This window comes from Triturus cristatus, chromosome 3_1 (assembly GCF_964204655.1).
Source record: "Triturus cristatus chromosome 3_1, aTriCri1.1, whole genome shotgun sequence".
Classification (NCBI taxonomy): Eukaryota; Metazoa; Chordata; class Amphibia; order Caudata; family Salamandridae; genus Triturus; species Triturus cristatus.
This window is the reverse complement of record NC_140583.1, coordinates 906,326,427-906,343,462: the sequence shown is the minus strand read 5'-3', so window position 1 is coordinate 906,343,462 and position 17,036 is coordinate 906,326,427. Positions and strand designations below refer to the sequence as shown.

Below are 17,036 nucleotides of genomic sequence, written 5' to 3'. Positions count from 1 at the left end.
AAGATGGCAGATGCGGCCGGCCGGGCCCGAGATCGACGCGAGTGAGGATCAGGGTAAGAGCCGCCCTGGTGTGAGGTTGCATGCTGGCAGAAGACCCTGAGGCTAACAGGTGTGGGGATTGTGGATACTTCCCCCCCGATTTAAACGGGTGCTGCCAATTTTAGAAGTGAGCGCCTGCGGGGAGGCGCGCCTGTGTGGGGGTGCTCCAGATTTTGCGCTAGACATTGCTGTTTCCTGCGGCATACTGAAGGTCACACACTTTGCATGGGATTGCCTGTGGTGCTGAGTGCACACTGCCTCCACCTTTGCTGTAAGCGCTATACCTTTACTGTGCCGATCAACGCGCTGCTGCAAGACCCACAGATGAACGCTTGAGCCCCAGCCCTCGGGAACACACGTGCTGGAGGCAGTGAGGCTATCAACCGGCTGCCTACCCTGGCTGTAGGGAAGGGCCCTGGCTTGGCTTGAAGGTGCAGTAAAGTCTATCCTCGCCGGACTGCTTCAATACTTGTGGGTGACACAGTGGCTAGCGGCTCTGATGGTGCCCACAAGGAGTGTGCAGCCAGTGCATGGATGGGTCTGAAAACCTGTGACCTGCGGGATTGGTGCCTATAGCAGTAGATTGAGGACACCAGGGAACTGTGCCCACCTGGGAGTATAAACAGCGAGGTGTAGCGCCCCAGAGGCCCCCCAAGTGACCATCCTGGAGCAAAGACGAACAGGAGGACGCTGAGGCGCGATGGGACGCAATAAAAAGAAACAAGCGGATGCTGCTGCGAATGGCAAAATGCAGCTCACTTTCGGCAGTGACACCTCCAATGCTTCAGATAATGATGTGATACCCCCCACTGGTGCAGATCCCCACGATGCTAAACTGGACTTAATCTTGAAAGAAATACGAGACTCACGTACGGCGCTGGAGGCGCGCATGGGAGCGATGACTACTAATCTCAGCTTACGACAAGCGGACCACAAAAAGCTTGCTGACAAGGTCAAATCGAATAAACTGGCATTGGACGATCTTTTTCCCCAACAGACCCAGCACTCCACTCAACTCAAACAATTTCAACGTCAATTGAATGTATTGCAGGACAGGGTGGACGATGCGGAAGGGAGGTCCCGCCGCAATAACGTTTGCATCCTTGGTATACCAGAGCGCAGCGAGGGATCCAACCCCACGCAGTTTGTAGAAGACTGGCTGAGAGACCATGTGGCAACAGAGGGCCTAACATCCTTATACAGCGTGGAGAGGGTGCACCGGGTGCCTTCCAGACCTCCTCAACCGGGTGCACCACCCCACCCGCTGATAGCACGAATACTACATTACAAAGACCGCAACACTATCCTGCGGGCTGCCAGAGAGAATTCCCCAGTACGCTTCGAAAACAGGACAATTTCTCTTTATCCAGATTTTACCCCGGCAGTCCAGAAAGCTAGAGCTACTTTCTTATGAGTTGAGAAGAATCTGCGTGAACATAACTTGAAATATGCCTTGTTGTTCCCAGCTAGACTGAAGGTCGTCTACGGGCAAAAATCATATTTTTTAGGTAACCCAGAGGAAGCAGCGGACTGGCTTGAAGTAACTTTTACACTAGAGACTTCTCAGACTTCACTCCCATCGGAACAACTATGTCGTGCCTCCCCGAAATGAATGGCTGGACTAACCCGATCGGTACATGGCAAAAGCAGGGCCACTGTGGACACTGGACCAATGTTGGAACAGATCACGGCCAGCCAGCAAGATGCACTTCTTACAGCTGCAGCTTTGGCTGCTCAAGATGCCCAGGCTGCAGCGACCTCGGAGCACTCATCGGATGTCGACACAGTGTGCTCTGATTCTGAAACTAGCATAACGCTGTTCCCCTCGATTACAGCTCAGGTTGCCAGAGACTTCTAATGTTGTGATTCGAGATGTCTGGGAGTGGTAAAGTATACGGAGGTTTTTGCAATATATGTACTACTGTTGGTGGTTGCTTTGTGGGTCCAGTGTAACTAAGCTTTAAAGGGAAGTGTGCTAATGTAACCAAGACATATTAGTATGGGAAATACGTTGTTCTTATGAACTATCGCAGGTTTGGCCTTTACCCCCCAGGCGATTGCGATGATGCCTTAATTGTTTGAAATCCATGTTGGACTTCTGTTTAAAGTTTGGTCCTCTGCTGTTCAATGGGGGAACCTAGTATTGGGGAATTTTTATGTTGATGCATGCTCGGCTCGTAGACAGTTTCTGTTCGCAGAGTTTCGGCTCCCACAGAACACATGGCAATTACGCTCTCTGCACCACGATAGCATTATATAATACATATACCTACTGCACGTGGAATGTGAGGGGCTTGGGTTCAGTGCATAAAAGACACCGAGTCCTGGCGCAACTTAATAGAAGGAAGGTTGCTATAGCTTACTTGCAAGAAACTCCCCTCAATACTGATGAGGCTGCCAAATTGAAGAGATAATGGAGGGGGCAACTGTTTACTATAACATATTCATCTTTCTCCAGGGGGGTGGCGTTGTGGTTGCGTAATTATGTCCCTTTTAAGCTCCTAGAGCAGAAAATAGACATCAACGGTAGATATGTGTAACTACATGGCTTGTTGGATAGGGCTCATGTGGTTATGGGTTATATATACGCACCGAACATTGATCAGGATAAATGCCTAACTACACTGGGCACAGTCTTGACAGAATGCTGTGTTAGATGTCGACTTAGACAGGTCTCATCCCCCATCACATGCCACTGAAAGCAAGAAACAATCAGAGGCACTTGGAAGGTGGATGGAGGGGCGGGATCTCCATGATGTATGGCGGGCGAAACACCCTGGGCATAGGGAGTACTCCTTTTACTCGCCACCACACAGACTACACACTCGGATAGATCAGTTCCTATGCTCCGGTGCACTAATGGGGTCCATTACTTCGGTGATCCATATGGGTAAAACCCTGTCTGACCATAACCCAGTGGAATTGACTTTATAATGGGGAAAGGTCCCAACCCCCATACCGACTTGGAAACTACAACCTGCGATGCTGCGATGCTGGAGGATCAGGTCTTCCACAATGCCCTCTCAGAGGCGATTACCCATTATTTTACGGAGAATGCGGGGTCTGCTAGCACTCGCCAGATGGAATGGGATGCCTTTAAAACGGTCATCATGAGAGTGGCAATTAGCACCAAGACGGGGGTTCGTCTTGCTCTCATAGAACGGCTTACGAAGCTAGAGGGTAGCTTAGCCGCACTGGAGAGGGAGTCTGCGTGGACAAGTGAACAATTAACTCAACTGCGAGAGGCTCACATTCAATACGCAGAGATACTTGAGGAACTGCGGGTTGTTGATTACCGGCTGTACACATAGAAACTGCACACACAAGCTGATAGGTCAGGACCGCTGCTGGTGTGGTTGGTTCGGAACGCCCCCTTGCCCACACCCATATTAGAAATTCGGAATATTGTGAGTGAGGTGGTGACCACGCAATTAGACATCAATACTGCGTTTAGGGACTACTATGAGCACCTTTACGGTCCATTGCCTGGACTTACTGACACTGAATTTGAACACTTCTTCAACGGTTTATGCTGCCCATAACTCACACAACGACAATGCGATGACTTAATGAGACCAATCACAGGGGCATAAATCCGGCAGGCGATTAAGGCTTTACCACGCAATAAAACCCCAGGGACTGATGGTCTACCGATTGAATTTTACGCGGTATATGCCGACTTACTAACTCCTCGTTTGCAATGTATATACCGCAAATCGTTGGAAGAGGGTGGTCTCCCCGCTACTACATTGCAAGCATTAGTGGTCTCCTTATTAAACCAGGGAGGGATGCCCTGCTCATATTGAGCTATAGGCCCTTGTCGCTCCTTAATACGGACTATAAAATCCTCAGTAAATTGTTGGCCACACTAATACACATCGGTCAATGTGGGTTTGTATCTGGTAGTAACACTGCACTCAATATCAGACGCCTGCACCAGGTCATGCTGAGCACACTAGACACGAGAACTAGGGAAGGTTGCACACCCCTTGATTTGAGGCAGGCGTTTGACTCCTTACGTTGGGGCTCTATGTTCTATGCACTCGCACGTTTTGGTATACCTGAGGAATATATAGCGTGGGTGCGCTTACTATACACAAACCCCAACACGCGCGCGCGTACGAGTCAGCATATTTCAAGGCAGTACGTGGTGGCGTGGGGAACCAGGCAGGGCTGCCCCTTGTGGCCGTTGCTATTCATTCTGGCACTGTAGCCGCTTTTACACAGACTCCGTGCTTTCGCCATCTGCAAGGGAATAACGCGTGGTTGCACATCCCACACTGTCACAGCATACGCAGATGATCTCATTCTTTATATCAAGGACATGACTGCAGATCCTCACCCAATGCCCTCCATTTTTGAGTCATTCCAAGATCTTTCTGGCCTGGCTAATAATGCTGCCAAGTCATACGCATATTTCTTTGCTAGCGCTGCGAGAAGAGGGCACTTCGTGTTTGGCCCCTGGACCTTCCACATAGCACCCGATACCTTTAAATATTTCGGAATACAAATTTATCCCAATGCTGCGGACCTATTGGATGGCAATCTTATGTGTGCGATTGCCGCTCTCAAATCTCAAATTCAGTTCTGGGTCTCATTGCCACTATCGTTGGAGGGCAGGGTAGCAATCATGAAAATGGTGCTGCTGCTGCGGCTCCTTTACTGTTCCACCAACTTACTGATACTAGTCCCTGCGAGGATCTTTAAAATGTTGAACTCTCTGGTGTCCGACCTAATATGGGGTACAGGGCGCAGACGTATTAGCCTAGTGAAATTACAACTCACCACGAAACAAGGGGGGATGGGAGTGCCGGATTTGCGTGCATATTGCAATGCCAGCCAGTTGCAATGACTGGCATATTGGCTGGCAGGACGTAATTTGCAACAATTGGATATGTCGTCACAGGACAGGGACAAGGGGGTCATACACAGGCTCTTACTACCACAGGCTCCCCTATTGCCATCGACACCCCACTTATTGAAGTTAGCTATTACTTATTGACAGAGTGCAGTGAGGTACACTGGACAGAAGACGCCGTATGCCCCCACAATTCCACTACTGGGTATCCCTACACGTTCGGGACTGAGCACTGACCGCGCACTACAAGCATGGGCTGGTACAGGCATCACCACGATAGGGGAGTTCTTTTCGGAGGGTGTAATAATGACACATGAAACGTTTGTGCGTGTACATGGCACCCCTGAAACGCTGTTCCTCTTACATGCGCACATATCCAGATACATCCGCACTACATGGTCACCTGAGGGCACTGAACCATCCACGAATACATTACTTACCATGCAATACCTAATGGGAAATGGGGCACGACTGACAAAATTGCTAACTCACGGAATTCGAACTGAAAAGGCGGTCTCTTTATGGCCACTACGAGACACGTGGGAAGGAGACGTAGGCCGTGCATTTACAGCTAAGGAGTGGGACACTATATTAGGGCACCCCAAGAAGGTCTCTCGGAATCCTAAATTTAAATGTATTCAATTGATAGTGTTACACAGAGCTTATTTAACCACACACAGACTGGGCACTATGTTTCAGGGGGCAGACGATGCCTGCCCGTGCTGCCATGCACCCGATGCGGGGTTGATACACATGATATGGGACTGCCCTAGACTGGGCCACTACTGGGCGGCGGTCTGCAAAATATTGATGGATATAGCCCCGGTACACCGGAATGACACTCTGGAATACTGCATACTGGGACTAGGGCCACCTGAAAAGAAGGGTAGCTCTGCCTCCTGTTTTGTTAATCTTGCGCTCCTGCTGGCCAAAAGAGCCATAACCACAAGATGGAAAGCCACTAGGGCCCCGTCCTTGACGGAATGGCACACGGAAATGTTGAGGTGGGGTAAGGCGGAGGGGGCTGAACTACAACAGGAGGACTATAGAGGCCTAAGGAAAACACCGATTTTGTTGAGCTGGAATGCAATGATAGAAGAATACGCTGCGATAGACATTTTGTCCTACTGAGGCGGACTCGGACTATTGCATGGGGGTTTGATCAACGGCTACGGGACACATAGGCTCATCGCAATCTCTGTGGGCTATACTGTGTAAGTTAACAGGACTGTACAGTTTGCCTACGTCAGTCTTTTGGATCGAGACACATACAACTGCGGATGTGGAAAATGTGCATATACTACTGTTAGATATTATGGCCGAGCATGTGGGGAGGGAGGGGAAGGTTGGGTAAGAGTTTTTGTTAGAATACTATATTTGTATTAGGTCCTGATAGATTTGACTAATCATGACATGTTTGGCTGGACTCCTGGCGTAGATGAAAATGCCGAAAACTTTTCGTATTTTCTCGCCGGTTGGGATGTATATTAACGATCTTAGATCCCTGAGTGTTGTCATGCAGAGACTATCATGTTTGTTCGATATTATTAATGGGTGTTATCCTAAACTGGTTGTAAATATGTGAACTATGCCATGTACTTATATGTCCATATATCGCTCTATAAGGCCTGGCTCACTGTTATGTGCAATCAATAAAAATAAATTTTAAAAATGCAGCAGCAACAAATGATGGACGGAATGCTGAATAAATCAAACATTCACCCCTAGTCAAGAGATCTTGGTTAAATCCATTCTTGTTTTGCTCACAACGCCACCCCAGTTTGGGCCCATTCATACGCAAATCAGTCTTGACCCTGCTCTTCATGGGAACAGTTCAGCCCTAACTGCCAAGCTGAGTCCTCCCTGGACTAGAAATACGCATCCTGGGAATGGTTTCGGGTATCACCCCATATCAGCCAGGCTAGCTTGAATCCAGTGTCACAGCGAGTAAGGGACCCACGTCTGGGCACACCCATCCCACATAGGGTGAAAAGGGCTGTGGCAACAAATGATGGATTCACCGGTTAAATACATTGTTCTTTTGCTCAATACGCCACCCCAGTTTGGACCCAGCCATATTTAAATCAGTTGTGGCCCTGCTCCTGATAGGAATAGTCCAGTACAACTGCCAAGTTTGGTCCTCCTAGGACCAGAAACAAGTATCCTAGGACTGGTTTCGGGGTATCACCCCTCATCAGCCAGGCTAGCTTGAATCCAGTGGCACAGCGAACAAGGGACCCACGTCTGGGCACACCCATTCCACATAGGGCGAAAAGTGCTGCAGCAACAAATGATGGACCGAATGCTGAAATGGCTCCAGCACAGGGGGAAAGGACAGGAATGTGCCATATGCTGTAGATATGTAGCATTACTTCGCTTTCACTTTGACGCAGGGCAGCGAAGTGACTTGCTGTGCTGCACTGCGTGAAATCCCCATAAATATGCCCCTAAGACTTTAATAACATCATCACCCAGTGTGCAACTGCTTTTGCAATGTTTCTTGGTTTAGAGGTTTAAATAGTCTGCTGTACCCTAATTTATTCCTAATAGATCATAAGTAATGTTACCTTAAACAAAGTGGCTTAATATAAAAATCTATATATTTTTGTCACATCCCACAAGTCTAACACCTGGTACATTCATATTACATATAAATAAGCATCAGGTTTTGTTTGAAGATCATTTTTATGTTAAGGGGTCTGTTGGAAATGGACCTTTCTTCAGAGTCACCCCCATAGCTTTTGCCTCCTTCCTCCGGTTTTGACTTTGGGACTCTGGGCACTTTACCCCTGCAAACCATTGCTAAAGTGCATGTGCTCTCTAACTAAAACATGGTAACAATGGCTTATCCACAATTGGAATATTCAATTTTTTCATAAGTCTCTTGTAAATTGCACTACATGTGCCCAGGACCTGTAATTTAAATTGCTGGTAATGTTACCCATTTCAGTATCCCTGTAAACCTGTTTCAGCCCTCCCATTGCAGAGCCTGTGTGTGCAGTGTTAAACTGACATGTTGACCTGGCAAGTTAACCCTCTTGCCAGTCCCAACCCTTTCTTTTTAAAACATATTAGTCACCTCTAAGGTAGGCCCTGGACAGCCAAAGGGCAGAGTGCAGTGTATTTAAAAAGTTGGACGTGCTGTTAGAAAATTAGTTATTAATTGTGTGGCCTGCACAAATAATGGGTCTACATTTGCAATTCACTGGGAACCAATCACCCCAAAGTGGCACTTGACTCTCACAGGGTAGTGTAGGAGAGCAGTCGAAGGCCTACTCAAGGGAAGTGGTGTGGGCTAGTAATCACCATTCGCAGATACACAATAATATTTGTCCAGTCTGTGCCTTTTCTTTTGAAAAAGGAAAAATGTATTTATTACACACACTACTCAATACTATCCAGCAATTTAGAAATATACATAAGCTGATGGAAATACTTCTGAATGACGTCGCATAATCATTCTTGCCCCTCCCAAAGGGAGATTTAGACCAGCAAATCACATGTCAAAACCTTTCACATGTATACAGCTGCAATACTTGAGCATAACTATGGGTGAAAACACTTAATACTGGCAATAAAGCTTGCACGCTTTGATTATGAGTGGCTATCAGCTTCGATATTTCACTAAAACAGGTGCATGTCAAACGTATAGGCATGGCTGAATGATTTGAGCTATCAAAATTACTTCTAGCTTGAAATACGTACTACAAGCATAGCCCCTAAAGGGCATCATACTCAAAGTTACCCAAATGTGCAATTACAATTTTTCCCCCAGAGAGTGTCAACATAATATGACAGTTCACATTGAACCACTTCAGGCCACAAGGACTCCATTCATAGCCTGTAACCCTAGAGGGTGCACTACTCCCAGCTGAAGAGTGAAAGCTCGAGAGGGAATGCTTACTATTTAAAAGGTGGCATCATTAGATTGGGGACTCTGGAATTCCTTTGGGGGAGGCTGCAATGCCCACACTGTTGGGGAAGCCCACACTGCTCCGCAAACACTTTTCTACATTTCTGTGGTCTCCTGGAGACCTACGAGCTGCAAAGAAACATTTTTCTTCTAAAATTGCAGCCAGGCCCACAGGGCATTATGGGTGCCCCTCACGCTTGTTTTATTGAATATTAGAGCAGCAACTCTCCTGCTGAGCTGGGGAGAGTCGAATCCCCGCTTTCTTCAATTTTTATGCAGCCTCGCACTACACTTTTTCTTTCTTCGGGGTGCCGATCCCACATGGGGACCTCACAAGCCACTTTGCCTCATTGGAGGACAGCTCAGGGATCACACCTCTGGCTATCCTCACCGGCTCCCCAGAGGCCAGCACTCTCTTGTGTTGCCATGGGATCTGGCAGCATGATTTTGGTCTGCCTGCTTCTGCAGGCAGACGCATGGTTGTGGTCTAGCCTTCCGGGGCCCCCCAGACACGGGTGAGGGGAAGGCTGGCCGAGCATGGGGAGTGTAGTGGCACTCTCCCCTCATCTTTTCAGGCTAAAAACATCAGCAGAGCCCCACATGCTTCATCGCCAGTGCTGAACACAAGGTCAAAAGCTGCCCAACTTCACAAGGGCGTATCTCAGGCCCTGATGGGCAAATTTCGATGATTTTGTCTCAATTTGCTCCTGGTGGTGAGCCCTAGCCACCTAGGCGATTGTTTTAGGCCTCCTGGCCTCAAAGGTGACAAACTTTGCAGGGAGCTAGTTTCACTTAATAAAAATCCTCTGGGCCTCTCTCCATTATTGTACAGGGGCCCAGTCTTTTCCCCAACTGATCCTCGGAGGGGGGGGGGTTAGGGGGCCAGTGTCCATGGTTCTGGGAGAGTGCCCCACTGGTCCTGGGATCAATCAGAGGCACAATGCTTAATCCAGATGGCAGTCAGGGGGTTCTTTCTTCCAACTGTGAATGGCATCAAACTTCAGACCCAGTGTCCACCAGAAAAGCACAACCAAGAGAGAGCTCTCCCCCTCATGCAGAACCTTCTAAGTGGGGGCAAGATGTTCCAGCAGGTATGCACCTATGGCCTATCCTGAGGTGCCACATCACCTCTAAACCCCTGTTTCTACCTGCACAGCCTTCTGGGATACTTGAAGATGAGTCAACCAGGAATCACTTGCCACATGTGCTCTGGGGGTCTCACCTCCACCCCAGCTGACATCACTGCCTGGGTGTGCCACAGCCAAACCTCAAAGGTTTCGCTACATGGTCTGGGTTCCCTCCCTTTGTTTAGTGGGCTTGGACCTGCCCTCTTCCGGCACAGGATGATAGCTGGCTGATTGATGCAGCATAGTATACCCCACCCCTTACTTCTGAGGAGCAGACCTTATCAGGGTTAATTGCTCACTTTGTAAGTGGGGTTCGTTCCTGCTGCTGGAGAGAAAAGGAATCAACCAAGCCCAGCAGGGTGACAAAATTCCTGGGCTCCGACCATGAGCAGAGCCAGAAAAACATGACATTTCTGGATGACCCATAAGTTTTACAGATATGATTTTGGACTTGTTCTTTTCAGACAGGTTACACTGTACATTGGTATGTCCATAGTGTCTTTAGACCAAAAGAAAGCAGATCTGCACTGTAAGGCAGCCTTCCCCTAATGGAGTGTCACTGCAGATCACACATTAACGCACACTGACTTTCCCTTTCTGTGCACACCAACATTATTAGGCCTATCACTGTTCAATACCTAACCCTACAGAGTTCCTTCTGTGCCAGGCTACCGGTGCACAGTTCCTGCACAGTGCACAACAGGAGCCTCCCACATGAATGTGGACATGTGTAACCAGCCAAGTGTCTCTTACCTTTGCTGCGTCACAGCAGCCTTATCTTAAAAGGAGGACACTGGCAGTAAACATGTGTAGTCCTTTTTACCAAGAGTTTACCATTTGTGAGTCATATGTTATGATGCTCTCCCACCATAAAAGATCAAAACCCAGCTGAACAAAACGTGAAAAATCCAGGCAAATTCGATGGTCAGAACCATCTTCTTACACATACACTTTTAAGTTTTACATTTCCTGGTAGCAAAAAACTATTAAATTCCTATCTGCCTATCTGTCCCATAGGTAACATTAGGATTGCCTTATTACCTTTTATAAGTGTAATTTCCAGTGGAGAAAAGATAGATGATTTGAATTTGGTGTCTCTGGACTCACAATTTAAAATCACAACTTATGGTACAGTCAGATTTCAAGTGGCAGGTCTGAAATTGCCACCTTAGGAAAGCTGGCATGTTCTTACTTTAACCATTCTGTGCCTCTGCCTGTCTCTGAATACACATTTGCAGTGGGTAAAACATGGGATTTGTGCATTCCCTCTAGACAATCACACACTAAGGGGGCTTAGGTGTACCTGATGGGCTATTCACATCCTGATGAGCCCTTAACATCTTTATGGGTCATCCTGGGCAGGATGGAAGGAAGGAGCTGACACTTGCATCTGAAAAGGGCTGTGCCTGTCCCCACACACAGAGGCGCATTCCCCCCTGTAGTGAGTCTGGAGCCAGGGCAGAAAGAGCAGGAACTTTGTACACTTCAAAGGCCTCTCTTCGAAGTCTCCCCCACTTCAAGGTCCCAACTGTGTATAAGTAATGGACCGCCGACACCACCAACTTTGTACACTATTGGACCTGGGGGCACTCTGCCAAGAAGAAGGACTGCTGTGCTGAAAGGACTGTCACTCTGTGTACTCCTAGTTTGCTGTGCCTTCCCTGCTGCCCTCTGTGCCTGATAATGAGAAGGACTGGACCTGCATCTCTACATCCCCAGAACTGAGTGACTCTTAGGGCTGGTCTCCTATTCTGAAGTCTCAGGGACATCAAAGACTTCACTCAACCAGCCTCTGTACTCTGCTAACTGGGAGTTTGTGTCCTGCTTACTGGTGCCAATCCAGGCCTGGGCCCTTTGGCTGTATCTACAAAAATCCAAACAGTCTCGACTTTTTGCCGTCAGAACCAAAGCATTCCCTTTAACACCAACACTTCGATGCCTGAGGGACACCACAGCGACGACAGCGCGGTTCAAGTTCAACAAGGGCGCATTTCCCCACTGCACAGTTCGAACTGCCCCTTCGCCTAAAATCCTACAAATCGACGCCGATGCATCGTCTCTGACCACTCCTCACAGCTTGATCCTTCACATCGATGCCTCCTCTACGAAGTTACTTTTCTACAGTAGGCCCTGCGTGGCTCTTGTATCCGACCCACCGTTCATCATGGTCCGCCTGACTTTTCAGATTTTACCTGGTCCAGTACGGCCAGGTAGCTATTTTTCTGAGCACTATATTTCAAGATATTCAAAACTCCGGTTCTACTTATTGGATTTTTTTTGTTTTTGTCTTGCTGTGTTCATTAATTTAAGCTGCTCTGTGTTTATAACCTGGTGTGGACTATTTTTCTGTGGGGTTATCACTGTTTTCCTATATTAAGTGTTACACAAATACATTACATGCTGCCTCTTATGTTAAGCCTGAGCGATCTATGCTAAGCTACGAGAGGGTGAGCACAGGTTAATTTAGGGTGTGCATCTGACTTACCCTGACTAGGATTGTGATTCCTGCTTGGACAGGGTTCATACCTCTGACAACCAGAAACCCAATTTCTAATAGGGTCCTTGCACATTTTCAACAACATCCATATTCTTAGAACAACCAAACTACCCTGTTAATAATTATAATACAGCCTGGTAGTCTGTTGAAACGGACTATACTGGCCTTTTAATGCCTGCTACTGCGTTATAGGCCCAAGACAAAGGCCACAAAGTTATTAGAACGCTCTGTCCCCTGCTGTACCAATTAAAAACAAAGGCCTTCTGGGAAACAGAGGGAAATTTAAAACCTCATGCGGCTCTGAAACCTTTGTTTCACTGCTCTTGCTGTGAATGCTGAATGCTCCACATTTGGAGATGAGTGCTGGGCGACGGCTGTTAACTGTAGAACATGTACAGCAACAGATGTGTAAGGAGGCGGAGGTCAGCCCCTGGTTCTCCCTTGGTTAGCCCTACCCTGTTTTCCTCGTTTGGAAGAGCTCCAGGAACACTCTGAGTTATGGGGATTGTGATGGAAGGCTCCTGTGTGCCCTGGTCCACAACTCTCTGCCTCTCTTTTTCCCATGACCAATCCACATGCCCTGGAGGGCAGAGGCAAGAGAGAGTCCGAGGCTCTGGATTAGGACTTGTAACGTTAGACGCAGTGGGCCTATACAGGCATTTATATATAGTCTGTTGCTGATCCACTGACTTAAGTTATTAAACAAACACTGATGACTGAGTGATGCAGGCTTTGCACATGTATGGCTTAGAAGGCGTATGCGAAAACGTTCACAATTGACATGGCTAATGAGCATTAATTACAATGTTGTGGCTCTTGCTAAATAAAAAATAAACCTGCCAGACTGTTTTCATAGAAATATCTGCAGCTCATCATCAAGCAAGCAGAGCTGTTGTGCTAAGGCAGCATTTTTAAATTAATCATTTGAATCAATTTGGCTAATTTAGTTTTATTCTATTCGGATTTCTTATACCTGTCGTCATATAAAATGCAGTAACCTAAAGTGGCAGATAAAGCGTATGGTTAATAGATACGATTTTAGTTCGCAGGCACCATTTTAGCAAATCATAATGTTATTTACATTCCATGAAGAAAAAAAATCTAGACTTTATAATAATTATAAAATCATTTGCAAGCTTTGTAAACCACTATTTCTTTGTGGCTTGGGAATGCATATATGCCTGGCCTGAGCCTTTCTTATGAGCTTATTAGAAACATTGTTCTATCAGGTGAATGATGGCCTGTGCATAATCTACCAATACACCTGGGGAAAAGTGAAAGCCTGGTACCCTGCCCTGCTGACAGCTGAAGGGCATCGACTTAACATATAATGAACTCTGACCCATTCCTAGAAGCCCCTCAGAGACACTAACTAGAAATATAGCTCACTCTGCCCTAATTCAAGCTTATCTTTCACTGGTGGGAATGACAAATGGCTGAATTTCTGGTATACAAGGGGGTACACACAGTGTTTAATTTGTAAAATAACTGACGGGCACCAAAGTTTAGCTCAGAAGGCTGTGTAGTCTTGATTCCACCTCATGCCTCTAACCCACCACCAGACCCTCGCTGCCCATTTATTTAACTCTTGGATGTTCTTTTTCCTCTCTGCTTTTTCTGTCACTGTCATTCCATTTGCCCCCATTTTGTGCTTTTCTCTCTTGATCTGGATCAAAGTCTTTTGAGGAAAAATAAATGATGCCCCCCCAAAATGAGTCCCCCCATCTAGGAGGTAACGGACTGTTCCAGACCTAGAGGATTTTCCGTGGCACTGTTCTGACATGTGACTGGGTCGATACGAATCTTGTCAGCCTTTGCGAAGAAGCACAACACGACCCTAATAAGTGCCTTGTGTTCCTTATTGTTGTAAACATGAGCTTAACGGTTGTGCATGGATGCCAGGCTGCTTTTGAGCTGGATTTTGGCATCCAACCAAAATGGCATGGGGCCATGGGCTATGCATGAAAAAAGGGCTAAACACTAGCTCTGGAATGTTACCATAAACAAACCTACACTGGTATGAATTTTCACTTACAAATCACCAGGCAGCTGTAGATAAAAAATGTGAAAATGAATCGTATGTTTTCAAATATTTCAGTTTAATCCTGGAAAAGTGGTCTGTTGGGTGAGGGGACCTGTGCAAATAAATTACCTTTGGTGCCTACTTAATCTCGCAGTTTATCGTTTCTTCACATAAATTAATTTGTATTACAGAAAGACAAAATAAACATACTAACCACACCAATCCATCCAGTTTTACTTTCTTCAATGTGCTGCCGGTTCTGAAAAGTAAAAAACAGGCATTTTGTATTTATTTTGTACTGCAATAGATTAGACACTGAGGGCCAAATTAACAAATTTACAATGTCTTTTCTACAAGTTCATATTAGGTTTTCATATGGCTTTATTTATGAGACGAAATACGGGTTTGCGATTCAAAAAATGAGACTTCGGAGTCCTAAAACGATAAACTCATTCTCGGAAAGCAAGAACAAAATGCAGGCTAGGAATGTATAAAATGTGGATACATGCTTGCCAAATGTTTCTAACTCTGCATAATCTTAACTTACTATTCTTATTTGCGATTAACCTACATAAAAAATACACAAATATACTTAGGATATGAGACTGTAGAAAACTCACACAAACAAACATACCTGCACGCATAAAAAAACAACAATGATAAGTGGTAGATTAATAATCACATTACTGAATCCCAAATCATATAATTTTGTATTAGACATCTTTGACTCCTAGGTATTGCTGTTCATAGGGGCAGCTAATCTAAAGATGTGCTATTTGTGAGTAATACAGTAGCCACTGAATAATGTCACACACAACAGCCTGCTTCAAAACATACAAACACAATATGATGATGGACGGAGTGCTTAAACGTTTTAGACACTCACTCCCAGTCACTATTAGACCTGGGTTAAATCCATTATCGGTCGTTTTTTCACTTCGCCACCCCAGTTCAGACCCAGCCATATGCAAATCAGTCTTCGCCCTAGTTAGAACTGGGGGTCTCTAGTTGGCTGAGGTAGGTACCTTAGTCCAATTATGGACCCTTGCTTCTAGTCAGGGAAAGGAGGGACACACTCTCAGAACACCCCTGCTCACCCCCTGGTAGCTTGGCACGAGCAGCCAGGCTTAGCTCCAAGGCAATGTGTAAAGTATTTGCGGCCACACTCACAGTAACACAGTGATAACACCACAAATGGACACCACAATGGTTTTATAAAAATAGCGGTATCTTTATCAAAAGGGATACGATGAGACCAAACGATAAAAATCCAACATATGTGTATTCGTAATTTCACTTTGCCGGTTATTAGGCCAACAATCACTTGCAGGTTATTGCGGTATTAATGAGCAATTCACGATGATCTAATGCAGCCCTAATGCAATGCTATGCAGTACGCAATGCAGTTCGTAATGTAGTAATAAGACAGTCCTTAATGCAAGTCCTAATGCAGTTTGTAACGTAGGAATAACGCAGTTAATTATGCAAGAATAATGCAGTTCGTTATGCAAGAATAATGCGGTTCGTGATACAAGAATCAGGCAATTCGTAATGCAGGAATAAGGCAGTTTGTAATGCAAGAATCAGGAAGTTCATAATGCAAGAATAATGTGGTTCGAATGCAAGTATCAGGCAGTTCGTAATGCAAGAATAAGGCAGTTCGTATTGCAAGAATCAGGCAGTTTGTAATGCAGGGAATAATGCTATAAGCCAATCTGTGCGGTCAACTCGGGCACCAGTAGACACCAACAGCAGAGACAACGGTCATACGCTTAAAGATGCGGCCTCAGTACTGCTGGGCAGGTAAGGGCCGCTCTGGGACTCATCGCGTCTTATGCTGTGCAGGGGGAGAGAGATCGGAGCACTCCTTTACTCCTCCTGCATGCCTCCCCAGACCACACATGGTTGCGGCTCCCGACCGGAGTCCAAGCCTTACCTGCGGGGTGTGCTGCCTCGCTCTCTCCACTCGTCGGACGTCCTGCTGGGCGGCTCCTACAACGTTCCAGCTTCGTTGATAGGCGGCGCTGTAGCCAGATGGGTTACAGCGCTGCCTTCTCCGTTGATGATCTTGGGCAGACTCCTCTTGGCGAACAACGATCATGATCCCTTTCACCTTGCAGCTTCCTTAGCTTCAAGAAATCCCTTAGCACGTTGCGTCTCGGGCCAGCGGCGGCGATCCTCACTCACAGCCTCAGTCAAGATGACGGTTCGAGCCACAAACAGCAATGCAGCAGCGTGGACGATGTTTCACGCTGCAGGGGCAATGCGGTCACTGGACACCTCGTAAACAGCATCAAAGACCACACAGCAGTCTCAGGTGTGCAAAAGCACACGCACCAAGCGTCACTAAGACACGGTTGGAAACTTTAATGTTTCTGAGTTTCCACAACAGGGGACCAGCTCTCCTCGGGCCCTTGGAGACAAGTTACTTCAGGACACAGCACACAGCAAAGTCCTCTCAAGCAGGGGGACACAGCACACAGCAAAGTCCCTTGTCCTCTCCTTAGTCAAATCAGCAAACTGCAGGCTAGCCCCAGAACACACAGCAAGGGCAGTCCTTCTCGTCAGTCTCTTCAGCT

General features: G+C 46.7%; 1 protein-coding gene across 2 annotated transcripts in view; it reads right to left on the bottom strand.

Moving 5' to 3' along the window:
- FAP (fibroblast activation protein alpha) overlaps positions 1-17,036 on the bottom strand; it is a 619,508-nt gene that overhangs the window by 389,431 nt on the left and 213,041 nt on the right. For both annotated transcript variants that reach the window (XM_085645424.1, XM_085645423.1), the window contains one exon: positions 14,672-14,716. In XM_085645424.1, coding sequence (XP_085501550.1) covers positions 14,672-14,716 — 45 coding nt within the window. The remainder of the gene's footprint in view (positions 1-14,671; positions 14,717-17,036) is intronic.